Here is a 19,148-nt window from a genome sequence, read left to right as displayed (position 1 = left end):
CTCTGCATATAAGTTAAATAAGCAAGGTGACAATATACAGCCTTGACGTACTCCTTTTCCTATTTGGAACCAGTCTGTTGTTCCATGTACAGTTCTGACTGTTGCTTCCTGACCTGCATACAGGTTTCTCAAGAGGCAGGTCAGGTGGTCTGGTATGCCCATCTCTTTCAGAATTTTCCACAGTTTATTGTGATCGACACAGTCAAAGGCTTTGGCATAGTCAATGAAGCAGAAATAGATGTTTTTCTGGAACTCTCTTGCTTTCTCCATGATCCAGCAGATGTTGGCAATTTGATCTCTGGTGCTTCTGCCTTTTCTAAAACCTGCTTGAACATCTGGGAGTTCACGGTTCACATATTGCTGAAGCCTGGCTTGGAGAATTTTGAGCATGACTTTACTAGTGTGTGAGATGAGTGCAATTGTGCGGTAGTTTGAGCATTCTTTGGCATTGCCTTTCTTTGGGATTGGAATGAAGACTGACCTTTTCCAGTCCTGTGGCCACTGCTGAGTTTTCCAAATTTGCTGGCGTATTGAGTGCAACACTTTAACAGCATCATCTTTCAAGATTTGAAATAGCTCAACTGGAATTCCATCACCTCCACTAGCTTTGTTCGTAGCGATGCTTTCTAAGGCCCACTTGACTTCACATTCCAAGATGTCTGGCTCTAGGTCAGTGATCACGTTATCGTGACTATCTTGGTCGTAAGATCTTTTTTGTACAGTTCTTCTGTGTGTTCTTGCCACCTCTACTTAATATCTTCTGCTTCTGTTAGGTCCATACCATTTCTGTCCTTTATCGAGCCCATCTTTGCATGAAATGTTCCCTTGGAATCTCTGATTTTCTTGAAGAGATCTCTTGTTTTTCCTATTCCGTTGTTTTCCTCTATTTCTTTGCATTGATCACTGAGGAAGGCTTTCTTATCTCTCCTTGCTATTCTTTGGAACTCTGCATTCAGATGCTTATATCTTTCCTTTTCTCCTTTGCTTTTCACTTCTCTTCTTTTCACAGCTATTTGTAAGGCCTCCTCAGACAGCCATTTTGCTTTTTTGCATTTCTTTTCCATGGGGATGGTCTTGGTCCCTGTCTCCTGTACAATGTCACGAACCTCCGTCCATAGTTCATCAGGCACTCTATCTATCAGATCTAGTCCCTTAAATCTATTTCTCACTTCCACTGTATAATCATAAGGGATTTGATTTAGGTCATATCTGAATGGTCTAGTGGTTTTCCCTACTTTCTTCCATTTCAGTCTGAATTGGGCAATAAGGAGTTTATGATCTGAGCCACAGTCAGCTCCTGGTCTTGTTTTTGCTAACTGTATACAGCTTCTCCATCTTTGGCTGCAAAGAGTATAATCAATCTGATTTCAGTGTTGACCATCTGGTGATGTCCATGTGTAGAGTCTTCTCTTGTGTTGTTGGAAGAGGGTGTTTGCTATGACCAGTGCGTTCTCTTGGCAAAACTCTTATTAGCCTTTGCCCTGCTTCAATGTTTCTTAAGTACCCAAATAGTGTCTTCATAAAGTACTTACTATAGCTCTCGTGTTTATGTATAGCTATCTTAGGTGCTTTACAAAAGACGTTAAGCAGACACAGTCTCTGTACCTTGAGACTTTATAATGGATCCCACTGACATGGACAAACATTGTAAGTAGTAAGAGAACATAATATAAAATCTGTGTTTGTAGATAATGGAGAGGAAATGGTTGAATCTAATATTTGAGGACAACTTGACTGAAACTTATAAACAAATTTTTTTTTTTATACAAGAATTTTTTTTTCTTTTAAATTAGAAAGTCTTACCACTCCAGACAGCACAGTCCTTCCAGAGTGCAGAGAGTCTAAACTGCTTCTCTCTAGTCTAAAGCAGGATTCAAAGCGCCCTCAGCATTCCAGCTCAACCTTGACCGCAGCTGCTCTCAACTCCGGTTCTCAGGGCACCTGATAGCAGAGCCCTGTACACACGCCAGCTTCAGCTCATCCTCTGCGCACTGCTTCAGGAAGCTCCTTCATGTCAGAAGTTCCCCCACCCCCAGGCAGAGCTGTCACTCTGTGATAAACATTCTCGCTTAGGAAACCCACACCGCGACCTTTCGTGCTTCCAGGAAGTGTCCCAATGCGTAGCAATCATTGCAGCTTAATACAGGCCCTCCCCCCACAAGAAGAGCAAGAAGAGCCTCCATCCGTGCAGGCCTCTGCAGGCCGGCCCTTTCACACGGCAGCTGTACGTAGGTGCAGGCCAGCATGTGAGACTGTGGCAACTTTAAGTCACTTTGTCAGTGACTTTTAGGCTCACTTCCTTCTCTTTTCAGAAAATCTGCCAGTAAACAGATCTGAATAACTAGAGTTCGTCTGTCAGTTCCTCTTACAAGGAAACATGACCTTTCAACTTGCAACCCACACAGTTTTCCTCAAGACAGTCATCTTGTCACCTGTTAGTATAGTTGTCTTGATTGGAGTGTGTTATTGATGAAAACTTTCTTCACCAGCCTTGTTTTCTTTCATCCTATTTTCTGAATCTTTTTGTTCGTCCTGCTTTTTTCTTTTGGGTTTTGGGATTTGTTTGCACTTGTGAAGGAGGCAATCAGTAGTATCTTCAGCTGAATCCTGGCAGTGAAGCAGAAAAAAGCCGTTTAAAAATCTGTCCATTTTTGTGACAGCCACACCTGCAGGGAGTTTTCCGTGGCTTCTCATGAGAGTGAAGAAAAAACCCTTGAAACCTGGAGCAGCTGCTTGAGTGTGAGCTCTGGCTCACGTTGGCTTGTGCCCCACAGGGCTTCATCCTGGGTCCTATTGAGCCTGGACGGGATCAGGGGTCAGAGCTTGTGGCTCGAGAGGAAGGTGGTGAGGTAACTCATTGGAAGAATCGGGCCCCAAGTTGTCACCCTGACGTACAGATGGGTCTCAGTTGTGAATGTCTCTTCTGCTCCTGAAAGCAGAGTGTGAGTGTTAAGGTATCAATGGCAAGGCAGATGGCACAAGCCACACAGAAATGAGTCACTGGACTGCAATCACAGTTTATATATTCTCTTGACAATTTGGGGATTTTGCTTTCTGTGAAGCGATGATGTATTTTCAAAGTTGTTGCTTGTGGTGTTTCTCTTTAATATTCTTTTTTTTAAAATCATTTTATTTAGTGAGTTATTTTATCTTTGGCTGTGCTGGGTCTTTGTTTCTGTGCTAACTCTTTCTTTAGTCGTGGAGAGCAGAGGCTACTCTCTAGATGCGGGGCACAGTCTTCTATCTGCAATGGCTTCTCGTTGCCGAGCACGCCGGGGCTCTAGGCTCACAGGCTTCAGTAGTTGCGGCACGTGGGCTTGGTAGTTGTGGCTCGCAGGCTGTAGAGCACAGACTCAATAGTTGTGGCACACAGCGTGTGGGATCTTCCTGGATCACGGATCGAACCCCTGTCTCCTACACTGGCAAACAGATTCTTTACCACTGAGCCACTGGGGAAGACCCTCTTTTTAATATTCCGAAGTCAAAAAATTTTCTTTGTGACAAGATTTTTTTTTTTTTTTTGATATGGGCTACTTTTAAAGTCTTTATTGAATTTGTTGCAGTATTGCTTCTGGTTTATGTTTTGGCTTTTTAGTGCGCTTATGGGGTCTTAGCTCCCTGACCAGCGATCGAATCCTTACCCTCTGCATTGGAAAGCGAAGTCTTAACACTAGACTACCAGGGAGATCCCCAAATTTTCTTTCCTATAATAACCTATCTGAGAAATCATTTAGTACAACTCCTTGATCTGGAGATCCCAAAGAGCTATGAGTTTGTATTTATAGAGACTTACTGCTTCAGAAATTAAAACCGAGAAATTTAAAAAATACATTGGTTTTAAGTTATTTAAAAATGAACTAAGTAACCCATAACATGTTAACATAAATAACATTTTATGAAAAACGACTTTTTCAGAACAACAAAAAGAATCGCTTGCTAAGGAGAGGGACACTGACTTACATTTTTGCAAATCTCTTCATGTCTGACTTAATAGAAGACAATGGATTTTCGTGTCTGCTTCTGAATTCAGTCTCTTGTAGCAGGATCCTTTATTTTTTTATTTTTTTTTAGCAGGATCCTTTGAAGGGTATGAAGAGAGTTTGGCTTTCAGAGATATATAGTGGAAAGGGAAAAAGTATTTTAATAGCCTTTTTAGTTAATTGTGGATATTTGTCTTTGATACTATACCAGAATTTGACAAGAGGCAATTTCTTAAAGGTTAGTGACAATGTGGAATCTGAAACTATATTAATTAACTTTTTATCCTCTTACATTAAGATCCATTTGTCTGTCTTGTCCTTTGAATGGGTCTTGGAAGTGACAGGCTCATTTCATTCTTTTCGGAGGAAATATCTGCCAGAAACCCAAATCTGAATAACTAGCTTTTGTCTGTCAGTCACTCTTTCAAGGAAAAATAACATTCCAGCCTGCAACTCACAGTTTTCTCAAGACAGACGTCTTTCTTTGGTGTGCTGAGTGCTAGATGCATATTTTCTATTTCATGGCACAGATTATTTTAATAAAAAGGGGGGGGTGGGGACTCGGGCCAGATTAATAAGATTAATAATTTTTTTTTTTTACCATTTACTTATGAATGTGTAAAACTCAAGAAAGTCCACATTATTCCTACAACATGTTGAAAGTGCGTCAGAATTCACACAATACTAATTTTCTTTTGGTTCTGGTTAAATTATATATACCAGTTTATCACAAATGGTAAAATCTGTAACTCTGTTCAAAGTTTTATTTATTTATTTTTTTTAAGTTTTTTTTCCCCCAAAAACAATTTTAGGAATCTTTACTTAAAAACAACCTTATCTTAAAATGGAGTAACTTTGGATTTACGAGCAGCAAGCAAAGTACAGAAGCAAAAATGCATTACAGGAGCATTAAGTTCTATATTAGGTCACAGTGTCTAATCTGAAATCACACCCATAATATCATTTTTCAGGATATCTGGGAAATAGTTATTTCCCAGGATGTCTGAACCATAGCTACTCGATTTTGACTTTTAATGGTAAAAAAAAAAAAAAATTGTTTTTTAATAGCCAAAGCAGATTTCACCATTAATGACGTCAGTGTTTTTCTAGGTATGAGAAAATGCAAGAATTGGAACTCATAAAACCTTTTTCTGAAAAGATCTAACTATCTGAAGGCCTGTTCTGCCAGGTTTTTTTTTCTTTTTTTTTCAGAGCACAGAGTACCTCATTCCTGATTTTCACCCTGAACTTCTTTCAGGGGGTGTTGACGGTCAGCAGCGTGCAATGGTCATGATGTAATCTTTGTAGAGGCAGCTGGCAAGTACCAACTTCCAGTTAGCAGGGTCCCTTCATAGCCACATATCTGACCATGTGACACCATTTCATGGCCATTGTGTCCTGCGGTGCTGGGAAGGCTCACTCCCAGGTCTAGGGAAGTGATGGGCCACTCAGTGTGCTAAAATTGGACCAGGCCTTGCAAGTAGCAAAAGTCTCTGGACCACTGTCTTACTGGCCTCCTGGTCCAGGAAAATATTTCCTCTTGTTGCTTTTTCCCATACCCAGAGTCACATTATTACAGTTATTGATCTCATATGGAACTGTCAGTTCAGCATTATATCACAGGCTCAGTGAAACAAGTGACATAGAAAATAATATAGCCATAGAAAAACATCTATTTCTGCTTCATTGACTATGCCAAAGCCTTTGACTGTGTGGATCACAATAAACTGTGGAACATTCTGAAAGAGATGCAAATACCAGACCACCTGACCTGCCTCTTGAGAAACCTGTATGCAGGTCAGGAAGCAACTGTTAGAACTGGACATGGAACAACAGACTGGTTCCAAATAGGAAAAGGTGTACGTCAAGGTTGTATATTGTCACCTTGCTTATTTAACTTATATACAGAGTACATCATGAGGAACGCTGGGCTGGAAGAAGCACAAGCTGGAATCAAGATTGCCGGGAGAAATATCAATAACCTCAGAAATGCAGATGACACTACCCTTACGGCAGAAAGTGAAGAGGAACTCAAAAGCCTCTTGATGAAAGTGAAAGAGGAGAGTGAAAAGGTTGGCTTGAAGCTCAACATTCAGAAAACAAAGATCATGGCATCTGGTCCCATCACTTCATGGGAAATAGATGGAAAAACAGTGGAAACAGTGTCAGACTTTATTTTTTTGGGCTCCAAAATCACAGCAGATGCTGATTGCAGCCATGAAATTAAAAGACGCTTGCTCCTTGGAAGGAAAGTTATGACCAACCTTGATAGTATATTAAAAAGCAGAGACATTACTTTGCCAACCAAGGTCCGTCTAGTCAAGGCTATGGTTTTTCCCGTGGTCATGTATGGATGTGAGAGTTGGACTGTGAAGAAGGCTGACCGCCGAAGAATCGATGCTTTTGAACTGTGGTGTTGGAGAAGACTCTTGAGAGTCCCTTATACTGCAAGGAGATCCAACCAGTCCATTCTGGAGGAGATCAATCCTGGATGTTCATTGGAGGGACTGATGCTAAAGCTGAAACTGCAATACTTTGGCCACCTCATGCGACGAGTTGACTCACTGGAAAAGACTCTGATGCTGGGAAAGGTTGGGGGCGGGAGGAGAAGGGGATGACGGAGAATGAGATGGCTGGATGGCATCACGGACTCTGTGGACATGAGTTTGAGTGAACTCCGGGAGTTGGTGATGGACAGGGAGGCCTGGCGTGCTGTGATTCATGGGGTCGCGGAGAGTCGGACACGACTGAGCGACTGAACTGAACTGACTGAACTGAGCTAGCAGTTATTAGTAAAATAAGAATTATAAGTCAAGAACTTTCATTAGATAAAGCCTGGTATACCCCAAGTCACCTGACTTCATTCATTAAATGATTATAGTCTGGTGTTAATCTCCTGGTTGTACATTATGGAGCATCCGACCTTTATCTGAAGATTGGTTACTGATATAAGCCTTAGAAACTAACCTAGAGTGTCCTTTTTTAATAACTTAATTAAATCTTTTAGCAGTATCACGTAACAAGGAACTGTCTCAGCAGTGAGTCTTAGTAAACACTAGACATTAACAAAACTAGAAACTTAATTTGACAATTTACAAAACTTAATATTCCGTGATTTTTCATTATGGAGGCCCTGTAGCCAGGGAGGCTTTAACCCATCAAATAAAAAATGACGTTTGTCAGGGAGCTGGGAAAAGCCAAGCAGCCATCTTGGATTTCACATAGCCCTGACTCTGCTGTTCAAAGTTTTAAAAGATTACTTAAGGATGGTTTCTTGTATTTCTATGCCACCTTTATAGTTCTGGTTTCTCATTTCTTAATTAGTAAATTCAGCGTGCAGGTTCTATCCCAGGCTAATTTATACACTTCCAGAAGGAATGGCCTCTTGAATCCACAGAGTGTTGAGGTGGGGAGCCTCCAACCACGTCAGAGTCATTTCACATATGATAATATACATGTTTCAATCCATTCTCCCAAATTATCCCACCCTTGCCCTCTCCCACAGAGTCCAAAAGACTGCTCCACACATCCGTGTCTCTGCTGTTGTCTCGTATACAGGGTTACCGTTATCCTCTTGCTATATTCCATATATATGTGTTAATATACTGTATTGGTATTTTTCTTTCTGGCTTACTTCACTCTGTATAATAGGCTCCAGTTTCATCCACTTCATTAGAACTAATTCAAATGTATTCTTTTTAATTGCTGAGTAATACTCCATTGTGTAAATGTACCACGGCTTTCTTATCCATTCGTCTGCAGATGGACATCTAGGTTGCTTCCATGTCCTGGCTATAATAAACAGTGCTGCAATGAACATTGGAAAAAAAGGGGGGGTGGGGACTCGGGCCAGATTTAATAAGATTAATAATTTTTAATGCTTGACAAATATTTATTGAGCATCTAGTGTGTGCCAAGGACCTTCTTCAGTGAAATAGACCCTTTTTGGGGACTGTGAGGCAGTAAAGATACAGTGCTTAATAGTACAGTTTGGTGTAACTGCCTCCATCCATGCTCAGGCACAGGAGTTTTACCCACCACTGCTTTTGCACCGTCAGTGGAACAGTTAAAAGGGAAGAAGCAGATATTATTTTAGTGTTATTATGCAAATAAATCGTTGTGGCCTCAGGGACCTGTTTGCGTATGGGTTTCCTCAGGTACAGAGTGCTGATTTGCTCTTTTCACCCTCCCCAGGTTTCCGTGAGGGTGGGCGGAGGTGGTTCCAGAAGGTGCTTCGGCCCAGTGAGGCCTAACAGGTTCTTGTTGTTGTGTGACCGCAGGTTTGGAGCAGCAACCATTTGTTTCCCAGTGCAGAGGAAGCTACTCTTTTCCTCGGAACGCTGGACACCATTTTCCTCTTCTCCTATGCTGTGGTAAGTTTTAGAACACTCGGCTTTTCTGTTGAGGAAAGACATAAATGACTCCACATCCTACCAAGTTGGTGAGGGATTTTGAATGTGCTGACTGAGGAGAGCTCAGTTTCCCTGGAGTTTATATTTTGTGTCCATCCATCTATCCATCTGTCCATCCCCGTGACAAATATTTCGACAGTGCCTAGTGTATGCCTTGTCGTTTTCTTGTTGAGGGGAATTCATCAGTGAGCAACACAGGAAAACTCCCGACCTTTAAAAAGCTTCTGTTCTTGACTGGGAACTGAGAGAGACAAACTAATACAGTGCCATAAGGAAGGACATTACTGAGTGTGTTCCAAGGCGTTAAGTGCTGTGGAGTAGAACCAGGCAGGGAGTGAGTTTGTCCCATAGGTAGGATGGCCAGGAAGGACCTCGAGAAGAGCAGAGAGCCCTTGGCATATAGATGATTGTTTTCAAGATTGGATGAAAATCAGCAAGAGAGTTGATGGGAAGAGAGGACAGGGAGAGTTGGTGAGGTGGGAAGACTGAGCTGGGCCCCGGGAAAGGGATTCCCACGTTTCCAGCTGGGGAAGATGAGGGATGGGGCGGGGAGGCTGGGAGGGAGCAGGAGATCCACAAGAGGGCGGCCGGGGCCAGCTCTGACTGAGGTAGTATCCTGGAATCGGGCAGCGGAAGTCCCTGGCTGGTCATCAGGAACATCTGTGGTGGCTGCACATGTGGCTTGGTGGTAAAGAACCCGCCTATCAAGCAGGAGGTGAGGGTTCGATCCTTGGGTGGGCAAGATCCCCTAGAGAAGGAAATTGCAGCCCACTCCAGTATTCTTGCTTGGAAAATCCCATGGACAGGGGAGCCTGGCAGGCTACAGTCCATGGGGTCACCAAGAGTCAGACACGACTGAGCGACTAAACAGCAGCAGCTGTGCATGTGATGTGAAATCCTGGGTGAAGGTCCCAACGTCATCTCCGCATGTTTATGTGGGTGATTATTAGACTATCCTTTCTGTGAAGAGGAAACTTACACACAGTTGGAGATCCTCAGCCCAGCCTTTCGGTATAGAATTCCGTCCAATAGTGCTTCTCCTTGAGCCTTTGAAGAAGTGTTAGAGGAAGTCTTGTGGTCTCATGGTGGCTCAGTGCTAGCAAGTAGCTATGATAAATTCAGTATCAAATGGAATTTAACATTTTTTTGGATCATTTCCTTATCTATAGAGTTATGATGATAATATAGTTGTCTATAGGATTAAATAGGTTTAGGAGATAAAAGATAAGTGCCATGGAAAATCAATGATCGGACTTCTCTGGCTGTTCAGCATTTAAGACTCTGTGCTTCCAGTACAAGGGATGGGAATTTGATCCCTGGTCAGGGAGCTGAGATCCCACGTACCATGTGGTGTGGCAAAATGAAAAATTAGGGATCATAGCTCTTTATATTGAACTGCATTTCTTTCTGTAACTTTCAAGTGTTGTTCTGGGTGTTTGGAGCAGTACAGAATAAATTAGGTCTCTAATGTGAAACACAATTGAGAGATTTTCTTCTCTGCCTTTACTCTATATAAGGTTGTTATTGTTTAGTTGCTCAGTTGTATCTGACTCCTTCGTGACCCCATGGACTGTACCTCATAGGCTCCTCCATCCATGGAATTTTCCAGGCAAGAATACTGGCATGGGATGCCATTTCCTCCTCCAGGGGATCTTCTTGACTCAAGGATTGAACCCTTATCTCCTGTAGTGGCAGGTAGATTTTTTACTGTTGAGCCACTAGGAAAACCCTGTGTATAGCATAACACCATGTAAATTGGAGCTTTAGAACGTAAAATCTTCTCTAACGCTGGTGGGTGCTTCTTTTGACTTAGTGAAAGGTTGACAGTAATGAGGGAGAAACATTTATTATGATGTTTATCATCTAAATTTTCTCTTATGTGTGTATGTGAAAGTTGCTCAGTCGTGTCTGACTGTTTGCAAACCCATGGCCTATATAGTCCTTGGAATTCTCCAGGCCACAATCCAGAATACTGGAGTGGGTAGCCTTTCCCTTCTCCAGGGGAATCCTAACCCAGGCATCGAATCCAGGTCTCCTGCATTGCAGACAGATTCTTTACCAGCTGAGCCATAATATATCTATTATATGTATAATAGAGTCAATTTATTAGAAACACTTGTATCTGAATTCAGGTATTAAAACATTTATTCATTTTACATGTTTGTGGCAGAAAACTGAAGTGTATTGCCCTTAGCTTTTTGGTCCGCCTTCCTGCTGTGAGTGTGTGTTAGTTGCTTAGTTCTGTCTGACACTTTGCAACCCCATGGACTGTAGCCCGCTAGGCTTCTCTGTCCATGGACTTCTCCAGGCAAGAATACGGGCGTGGGTTTGCCATTCCCTTCTCCAGGGGATCTTCCCAACCCAGGGATCGAACCCAGGTCTCCTGCATTTGCAGGTGGATTATTTATTGCCACCAGGGAAGCCTGGAAAGTCCTGCCATGAGCTCAGCCTTTTAATTCCTACCACTCAGTGGGAGGAAAGCAGAAGGCAGAACACTTGTACTTATCTTCAGCTAATTACCGTCTCTGCCTCCCTGTTCTCCGTGCCTCCTGGTGTGATGAAACCCAAGGGTTAGATTAAACAGGCAGGGCACGTGCCCCGAAGCTTCTGTTCCGTAGGACACATTGTAACATCTTCATTCAGAATGCAAATAGCTAAGAGGAATCCCTTTTGGGAAAGCAGATATTGATGTTGGAGTTCATCTGTTCTAGAAGATAAAGTATATTTGTGTGCTTGTTTTATTATAATTATTCTTTTTTTCCCCTAGGTGTCTCAGGCAGTTAGGGGGATCAAATAGAAGGAAAACTTGCACTGAATTGCACTGTCTTGGTGCATAAAATGTTTACAGTGTGCAGAAGCAGTTGTCATTTCTTGAAACACTGGTGAAACTGATGCAGAGGTTAGGCTAAGCATGAGAGTGAGGTTTAATTTTTGTGTTTTGTTTGCGTCATTTGCTCTGGAATGTGTCTTACTTTTTCCAGGCTGTGTTGTTACCCAGCGCTGTCAAATGAAATGCTTTCTCCTTAGGGCCTCTTCATCAGCGGTATCGTCGGGGATCGGCTGAACTTGCGATGGGTTCTGTCCTTTGGCATGTGCTCTTCTGCATTAGTGGTGAGTTGAAAAGTGTTGTTGTTTTCATTCCAGTTACTGTTATCTTGGCCAGGAATTTTAGAATCCAAGCAAGCCCCCTACTTCCGTCTGCTGCTACTGCTAAGTCACTTCAGTCGTGTCCGACTCTGTGTGACCCCATAGACGGAAGCCTACCAGGCTCCCCCGTCCCTGGGATTCTCCAGGCAAGAACACTGGAGTGGGTTGCCATTTCCTTCTCCAATGTGTGAAAATGAAAAGTGAAAGTGAAGTCGCTCAGTCGTGTCTGACCCTTAGCGACCCCACGGACTGCAGCCTACCAGGCTCCTCCATCCATGGGATTTTCTAGGCAAAAGTACTGGAGTGGCTTGCCATTGTTATCTTGGCCAGGAATTTTAGAATCCAAGCAAGCCCCCTACTTCCGTCTATAGAATAGAAAAGTAAAATGAATCTTTGGTTTTCTGATCCCTGTGTGCCTTTTTGGTTAAGGGACATCTTGAGAGTGTGATTTTAGTCACACCCCTTCCTTGATTCTCAGTCACCAACGAAAGTCACAGCATAACTCGAGTGGCCTCCACTGCTCTCGAGAACCCGGTCCCAGCTGTCTTCTACAGTCGCGTCTGCCCTGCGCGTCACCACTCTGCTCTCCCAAACCTAGCTGCCTTCCGTGGCCCCCACGTATCCCGCTCCCTTCTGCCTCACTGCTGTTGTTCCTGCTCTTCTTCCTGCCCTCAGTGTCCTCCGCTCAGCTCTTCATAGTCTAACTCAGCGTCTCCTTCAAGTCACTGGCCAGATGACCCTTGTTTCCTCATGCCTGACTCTGTCCACCCGGCTCCTGGAAGTTGTCGCTCCCTGTCCTGAGCCCCCGCCCCTGACTTTCCCTGAAGGCACTTCCTTTGTCTGCTGCTCAGCCTGCTTGTTTCAGGTCGGCCCTGTTGTCCCTAGGCGTCTACAGCAGGGTGGTGGAGACCATAGACTCTGCAGGGCTGCACTTCCAGGCTTTCAGTCATTCCCTGAAGCTTCCAGCTGTGGTTTCTCCATGCTTCAGGCTCCGCTTTTCAATACCTGCACTCAAGGTTGCAGTGAGGGTTCTGTGAGTTACTGTGTGGGGGCATTTAGAATGGTTCTTGGCATATTCAGTGCTCCAGAGGGCAGGATCCATATTTGAATCATCTGTATTTGTTCATAAGCATTTGTTGATTGAATAAAAGCATGGGGCTTAGTTAGACTCTATTGTTTTTCAATGTCTGCCATTGGTGTATGGGGAAAAAGTTATTTTCCTTTATACTTCAGAAATTGAAGCACTTTATTCATAAGCTGCTCACCCACATATATGTACAGACTATTTTAGAACCTGGTTTAGGGTTTTTCCCTAAACCCAAATGAACTTCTTGGCCAACCCAATGTTTTCTTTCCTTTTTTTTTTTTTAACACACTTTTAGAAAAGCTGAAGTACGTCTGTAAACTCATCCTTTTTTGTGTTTTTGAATTTTGACAAGTGACTATAGTTGTGTAACTGCCACCTGCCTTCTGTCCCCGGCCTCTGGCAACCTCTGCCCATTTTTCCTTATGGTTTCCCTCATTGCAGAATGTCATATAACTGGAATCATACAGTATTAGACATACACCATTTTTAAACCCACGCCAAACAGTCCCAAAGGAGATTGACTACAAATAAAACGCCCACCCCGAGCAGAATGCCTGGAAAAAAGCAGTCACTTGATACATGCCACCAAATGACTGAGTCAGTCACAAGTTATGCTGATACACTGAGTAGCCACGGTTAATAAAAATAGCTGGTGCTTTCTGGCCCCCACAATGTGCCTGGAAATTTACACATGTTCTGGTGGGAATCAACACATGTGAACTCCAGTAGTCTCTTTAACTGCCCTCCATAAACAAGAGGAAAGGGAAATAGATGTAAGATGAGATCACACAATGGGGACTCAGTCTTTTAGAGTTGAAGATGCAAAGCTAGAGGGATGGTCCTCGCTGTGTTTTGAGCTGTTTGCCGTCTCTGCCTCTCTGGTTGGGGGTGGTTTGATGCTTGTCTTGCTCAGGGCTGCTCTGAGCAAGGACATCTGAAGAGTCTGCTGCGAGTCTGTCAGGCTCCAGACATTGAATGTGTCTATCACGGAGGGTCTTGAGTCGGGGTGTCCACGTGGACATGACACACATCTCGTTCTTTCTTCTTCCCTGAGGTGTTCGTCTTTGGCACTGTCACGGAATGGCTGCATTTCTACAACAAGGGGCTGTACTGTAGCCTGTGGATCGTGAACGGCCTGCTGCAGTCCACCGGCTGGCCCTGCGTGGTTGCTGTTATGGGCAACTGGTTTGGGAAAGCTGGGTATGCCACTTCCTTCCTGTTTCATTTCCCTTTTTGATAGTAGTTTGAATATCAGATTTGTCAGAGTCAATTTTCTCTATCTCCCCTTTTTTTTTTTAATTTAAAAATTTTATTACTGGGGTATAATTGCTTTAAAGAGCTACATTGAAATGAATACACATATCCCCTCCCTCTTGAACCTGCCTCCCACCCACCCCCCACCCTGCCTCTCTAGGTCATCACAGAGTGCCGAGCCGAGCTCCCTGTGTCACAGCAGCTTCCCACTAGCTGTCAGCTTTATACGTGGTAGTGTATATACGTCAGTGCTGTTCTCCCAGTTTGTCCCACCCTCCTCCCCTTACCCCTTTGTGTCCAGATGTCCGTCACTCGATCTTTTCAACACCACCCATGTCTTCCCTCTATTTTAGGAAGTTTAGCAGAGAGAGGAGGTTTCACATTAAAGGACATTGGCGATGGCGTGGACTCTATAGAGAAGGTCTGGCCCGTGAGACACATTCACAGCACTGTTCTGACTATGGTCAGACTTTGAGTGTGGCTGAGACAGTACATCTCAAGTTTTTGTTTTCAAATCTTTCCTTTAGAGAACACAAATAATACATCGTAATAATAGATATCTTGCATGCTATCTCATCATGTATCTTCCTGTGGGTTTTGCCTTCCCTGTTTTTGAGATTCAGTGATCTAGTTTGACCTTCTTAAATTAAAGATGAGGAAAATGAGCCCAGAAGTTATCCTTGGGACTTGCATAGGGTCACAGAGCAAAGGCTTTAAGAAAATGCAGATGAAGAATGCCAGACTTCCAGCCTTAGTTAAATTGGCCATTTCCCCCCTAACCCTTCTGTTATTTATCAGTTGTATGTGAGTTGTTGTGAGTGATGGGGGCCATGACATATGGATGGGCACCTGCTGATGGATCTTCTGGGCCACCCAGGAAGACCCGTACTTAACCTACAGGATGGAAAATAAGAAGAGATACCTGTTTCTTGTTACCATTCATGACACTCTGCCTTTGTTGTTTATCGTCATTTTTGACTCTGCCTTCAGGGACTGTTAATTTGGATTTCTAGCTTTTGTCCTGGATAAATATCCATGTGTTGTGAAACACACATTTATGTCATTGATAGCTCTGTCTTTTTTGTTTACTCTCTTACGTAGGGGCCAGTGTACCCAAAAGATATTACCCACCGGCTGTGGTGATCAGTGCATGCTTTAGGCAGCTCCTCTTGGTTTTCCAGCTTCCCCATTTTCCTAATGGGAGTAATGGTGCTTGCTTGATAATGGTCTGTATTTGTGGTGAAATAATGTTTATAGTTCAGTGTGCTAGTGATTTTTTTTTAAATACTGTTATTTATTTTTGTTTATGCTGGGTCCTTGTTGCTGTACGTGGGCTTTCTCTAGTTGCAGTGCTTGGGCTGCTCACTTGGCTTCTGTGTTTGCAGAGCACAGGCTGTTGGTGCACAGGCTTCAGTAGTTGCGGCTCTCCGGCTCTGGAGTGCAGGCTCAGTCGTTGTGGCGCACGGGCTTGCTTGCTTCTCGGCATGTGGAATCTTCCTGGACCAGGGGTTAAACCCGTGTGCCCTGCATTGGCAGGTGGATTCTTACCCACTGTACCTCTAGAAAAGCCCTGTGCTAGTGATTTATGTTTCCTTCCAACTCTGCTGTCACTGGTTTAATAGAATTGATTTTCAGAGGTACTAATTCCCCAGTGATACTTTAAAAAGTTTATTTATTTATCAACTGCACCAGGTCTTGTTGCAGCACGTGGATCTTTGTCACGTCTTGTGGGATCTTTCCTTTCAGTGCAGGAACTGCCTAGTTGTGGCGTGTGGGCTCCAGAGGGCGTGGGCTTCAGTAGATGAGGTGCACGGGCTTAGTTGCTCTGCGGCATGTGGGATCTTAGTTCCCCAGACATGGATCGATCCCACATCGTCTGTATTACAAGGCGGATTCTTAACCCCTGGACCACCAGGGAAGTCCCTCCCCTCTTATACTTTAGTTTTCTTTTGGAGTAGGTGATGCTGTTTGTGTGCTGTTTATTTTTATTAAAATTTTTAAGATAACGTCTTTCCATTCATGATTTTTGAAAATTATACCAGGGCTACTTGATTATTGTTGTGAAGCCAGCTATTTCAAATGAACAAAGAGAAATAAAGGTAAAACCACCTGAAATCCTGTTATTTCAACATAATCACTTTGACATGTATCATTTTGAGATAATCCTTATCTGAGCTTTTCCAAATTGGATGACACTGGGTGTTTGGTAGCAGTGACTGGACAGTCTTAACTCTTCATTATTTCTCTGTTTCAGTCAAAAGACAAACAGCACCCATTACAGTTTACTTTTGAAAGTAAGACAGTCTGTTTTTAAGCGAATAACAACTAGTAAGTGAAATTGATGCTGCTGCACTTGACACAGAGTGACTCTTCCTGTGAAATGTAGCAGTAAACCACAAAGTACCAGTAAAACTGTGACAACTTACAGTCACAATTGTTTTCAGCCAGTTTCTTCCGAAATGTCTTTTGATCAGCATGTTCGTCAGACCCTGCCTGACCTTTGCTCTTCTCTGTAGGATCCTCTTGGTAGGTTTTATGTTTTAAAGGCTTGGGGCGTTATCATACTGGTGAAAATGTAGAGATTGTCTAGTTCAAATCATTTGATTTCCAAGTGAAGAAAGTTAAATGATCTACTGAAGACATTGCCCTGAAAAGCTGTTACCGTGCATGAGTCATACTCCTCCTCCTGTTGTCAGGGGTCATTGTTTTTTTTTCATGCCTCATATAGCATGCAGGATCTCAGTTCCCCCATCAGGGGTTGAACCCGTGTCCCCTGTATTGTGAGCTCGGAGTCTTAAACACTGGATCGCCAGAGAAGTTCTGGGATCATAGTTTTTTAGAACACGTTGAGGCTGGCAGTACTAGTAGATACACCTTTGCAGGCCCCAACTGTCAATTCTGCCACTGCACCCAGGCCTTTGAGGGGCATGGCGCTTTCCAGATGAGAGCATTGAGCCTGGGCCGTGAGCTGCTGGCGATCACTCTGCACAGCTGGAAGTGGCTTCTAAACACGCTTTTCACTGTACAGTGTTGTCTCCGTCTCCGTTTTTGGTTTTGGTTTTTTTGGGCTGTGCCTCATGGCATGTGGGATCTTAGTTCCTCACCCAGAGATCAAACTGGTACCCCGTGCATTGGGAGCTTGTAGTTTTAACCTCCGGACCACCACGAAAGTCCCTGCAGTATGTTTTCTCGTCTCTCTTCTTCCATTCGGCACAGTAATGTTGAGATTCATCCATGTCTGCATCGATAGTTCCTTCCTTTTCATGGCTAAGGAGTTATGCATTGTATCACAGTTTATCTGTTGAGCTGTTGGTGAACATCTACGTTTTTAGTTTTTGGCTTTTACTATTGAAGCCACTGTGCTTGTTCGTTCACAAATCCTTGTATGGACACATGCTTTCGTTCCCTTGGATAAATACCTTGGAGTAGAATGGCTGGATCTTATGGTAGGAGCATGTTTATCTTCTTAAGAAACTGGCAATTTCTTCTAAAGTGGTTGAACCGCTTTGCATTCCTGCCAGCAGAGTGTAAGGGTGCTAGGTGCTGTGCACCCTTGCCAGCACTTGGTGTGCTCAGTGTGTTCTGACTTTGCTCTTCTGTCAGGTGTGTAGTGATGCCTTGTGAGTTTAATCTGCATCTCCCTGATGTTGGATGATGCTGAGCATCTTGTCCTGTGCTTGGTGGTGGTTCAGTCGTTAAGTGGTGTCTGACTCTTGCGACCCCATGGACTGTAGCCCGCCAGGCTCTTCTGTCTGTGGAATTTTCCAGGCAAGAATACTGGAGTGGGTTACCGTTTCCTTCTCCATTCATGTGCTTATTTGCATCTTATTTTATGTGTGTGTGTGTGTAAAGCGTTTGTTAAAATCTTTGCCCCATTTTCAGAAACTTTGTATTTGAGATGATTATAGATTTGATTTAACACTCCTTAGAATTTTATTGCATTGTTTATTTTTCACAGTGTTGAGTTCTGAGATTTCTTTATATCCCAGCAGCAAGTCTTTTGTCAGATAAGTGGTATCCAAATAGTTTCTCCCTATCCATGGGACTTGATTTTTTAAATTCTCTTAACAGTGTTTTTCAGTGAGCCCCAAATTGAACTTTTGTATAATAAAATCTTAGAAGAAGAGAGCTACCCCGTTAAGTGTTTTGCCATTTGGGTGTACTTTAAAAAAAAAAAAACCACACATTGAAATGGAACATTGATTCTGTGTCATGTGAACCTGCACTGTTTGGCCGTTCTGTGCTTGAGCTGCACACAGAACCCCTTCTGACCGTGCTGTCTTCGGCTCTGCTCTGTCCCATCCTAGGCGGGGAGTTGTTTTTGGTCTCTGGAGTGCCTGTGCCTCAGTGGGCAATATTTTGGGCGCGTGTCTGGCTTCTTCTGTTCTGCAGTATGGTTATGAGGTAGGTGTTTTTTTCCCTAGCTTTTTCTTCAGTGTATAAATATATGTTTTATTTTTGGGAAGTAATCCTGTGACCATTTAAAATGACCTAGTGCTGTGTCTGGGAGGGGCAAGGTTTGTATTAAGAGTGGACAAACTTATGGTAAATTAAAACACATTAAAAAAAATTAGTCATGGAAAAACAGCTAAGTCTAAAGACATATAATCATTTGGGGAAAAGTACTTGCAACTCATGTTACAGATAAAGAGCTAATCTCCTTAATATATAAAGAGTGCCCACAAATTGATAAAGACTAACAATGCACGGAAAGACGGGTAAAGGATTTGAATGTGTAGTTCATGGAGAGGAAAGAGAAATGGCTTGTAAACATATGACAGGATATTCCACTTCACTCAGAACTTGTTTATTCATTCAGTAATATTCTTAAGTTCCTCTTAAGTGCCCCAAGGCAGTAGAGGATAGAGCCGTGGCCCAGAGAGCCAAAAATCTCTGCCCTTATAGGAGTTTAGGTATTAAGTGGTAGAGAAATGCAAATTAAAACTACACTGTAAAAAAAGAGAGAGAAAACCTACACCATATCCTTATTGGTAAAAATCCAGAAGTTTGATACCATGTTTATTAGGAGGTGACAGCAGGCATTGCAGGGTGGCCAATCAAATAACTCCTCTTGGAGTCAATATAGGAATGTCTGTCAAAAGCCCAGTCACTTAACTGGGCTTCCCTGGTGGCTCAGACAGTAAAGAATCTGCCTGCAGTGCGGGAGACCTGGGTTTGATCCCTGGATCGGGAAGATCCCCTGGAGAAGAGAATGGCAACCCACTCTAGTATTCCTGCCTGAAGAATCCCATGAACAAAGCAGCCTGG

At 43.2% G+C, this 19,148-nt stretch overlaps 1 protein-coding gene across 3 annotated transcripts in view; it reads left to right on the top strand.

Moving 5' to 3' along the window:
- SLC37A3 (solute carrier family 37 member 3) overlaps positions 1–19,148 on the top strand; it is a 54,362-nt gene that overhangs the window by 16,541 nt on the left and 18,673 nt on the right. For 2 of the 3 annotated variants that reach the window (XM_088834693.1, XM_055421363.2), the window contains exons 4-7: positions 8,261–8,353; positions 11,420–11,503; positions 13,681–13,826; positions 18,188–18,284. In XM_088834693.1, the coding sequence (XP_088690819.1) occupies positions 8,261–8,353; positions 11,420–11,503; positions 13,681–13,826; positions 18,188–18,284 (420 nt within the window). The remainder of the gene's footprint in view (positions 1–8,260; positions 8,354–11,419; positions 11,504–13,680; positions 13,827–18,187; positions 18,285–19,148) is intronic. The other variant, XM_055421364.2, reaches the window with a different exon arrangement.

Source organism: Moschus berezovskii, chromosome 3 (genome assembly GCF_049115385.1).
Source record: "Moschus berezovskii isolate FMDL1 chromosome 3, NW_MosBer_1.0, whole genome shotgun sequence".
In the NCBI taxonomy this organism is placed as follows: Eukaryota; Metazoa; Chordata; class Mammalia; order Artiodactyla; family Moschidae; genus Moschus; species Moschus berezovskii.
Note: the sequence above shows the minus strand (reverse complement) of the source record. Positions and strands in the feature narration are given on the sequence as shown.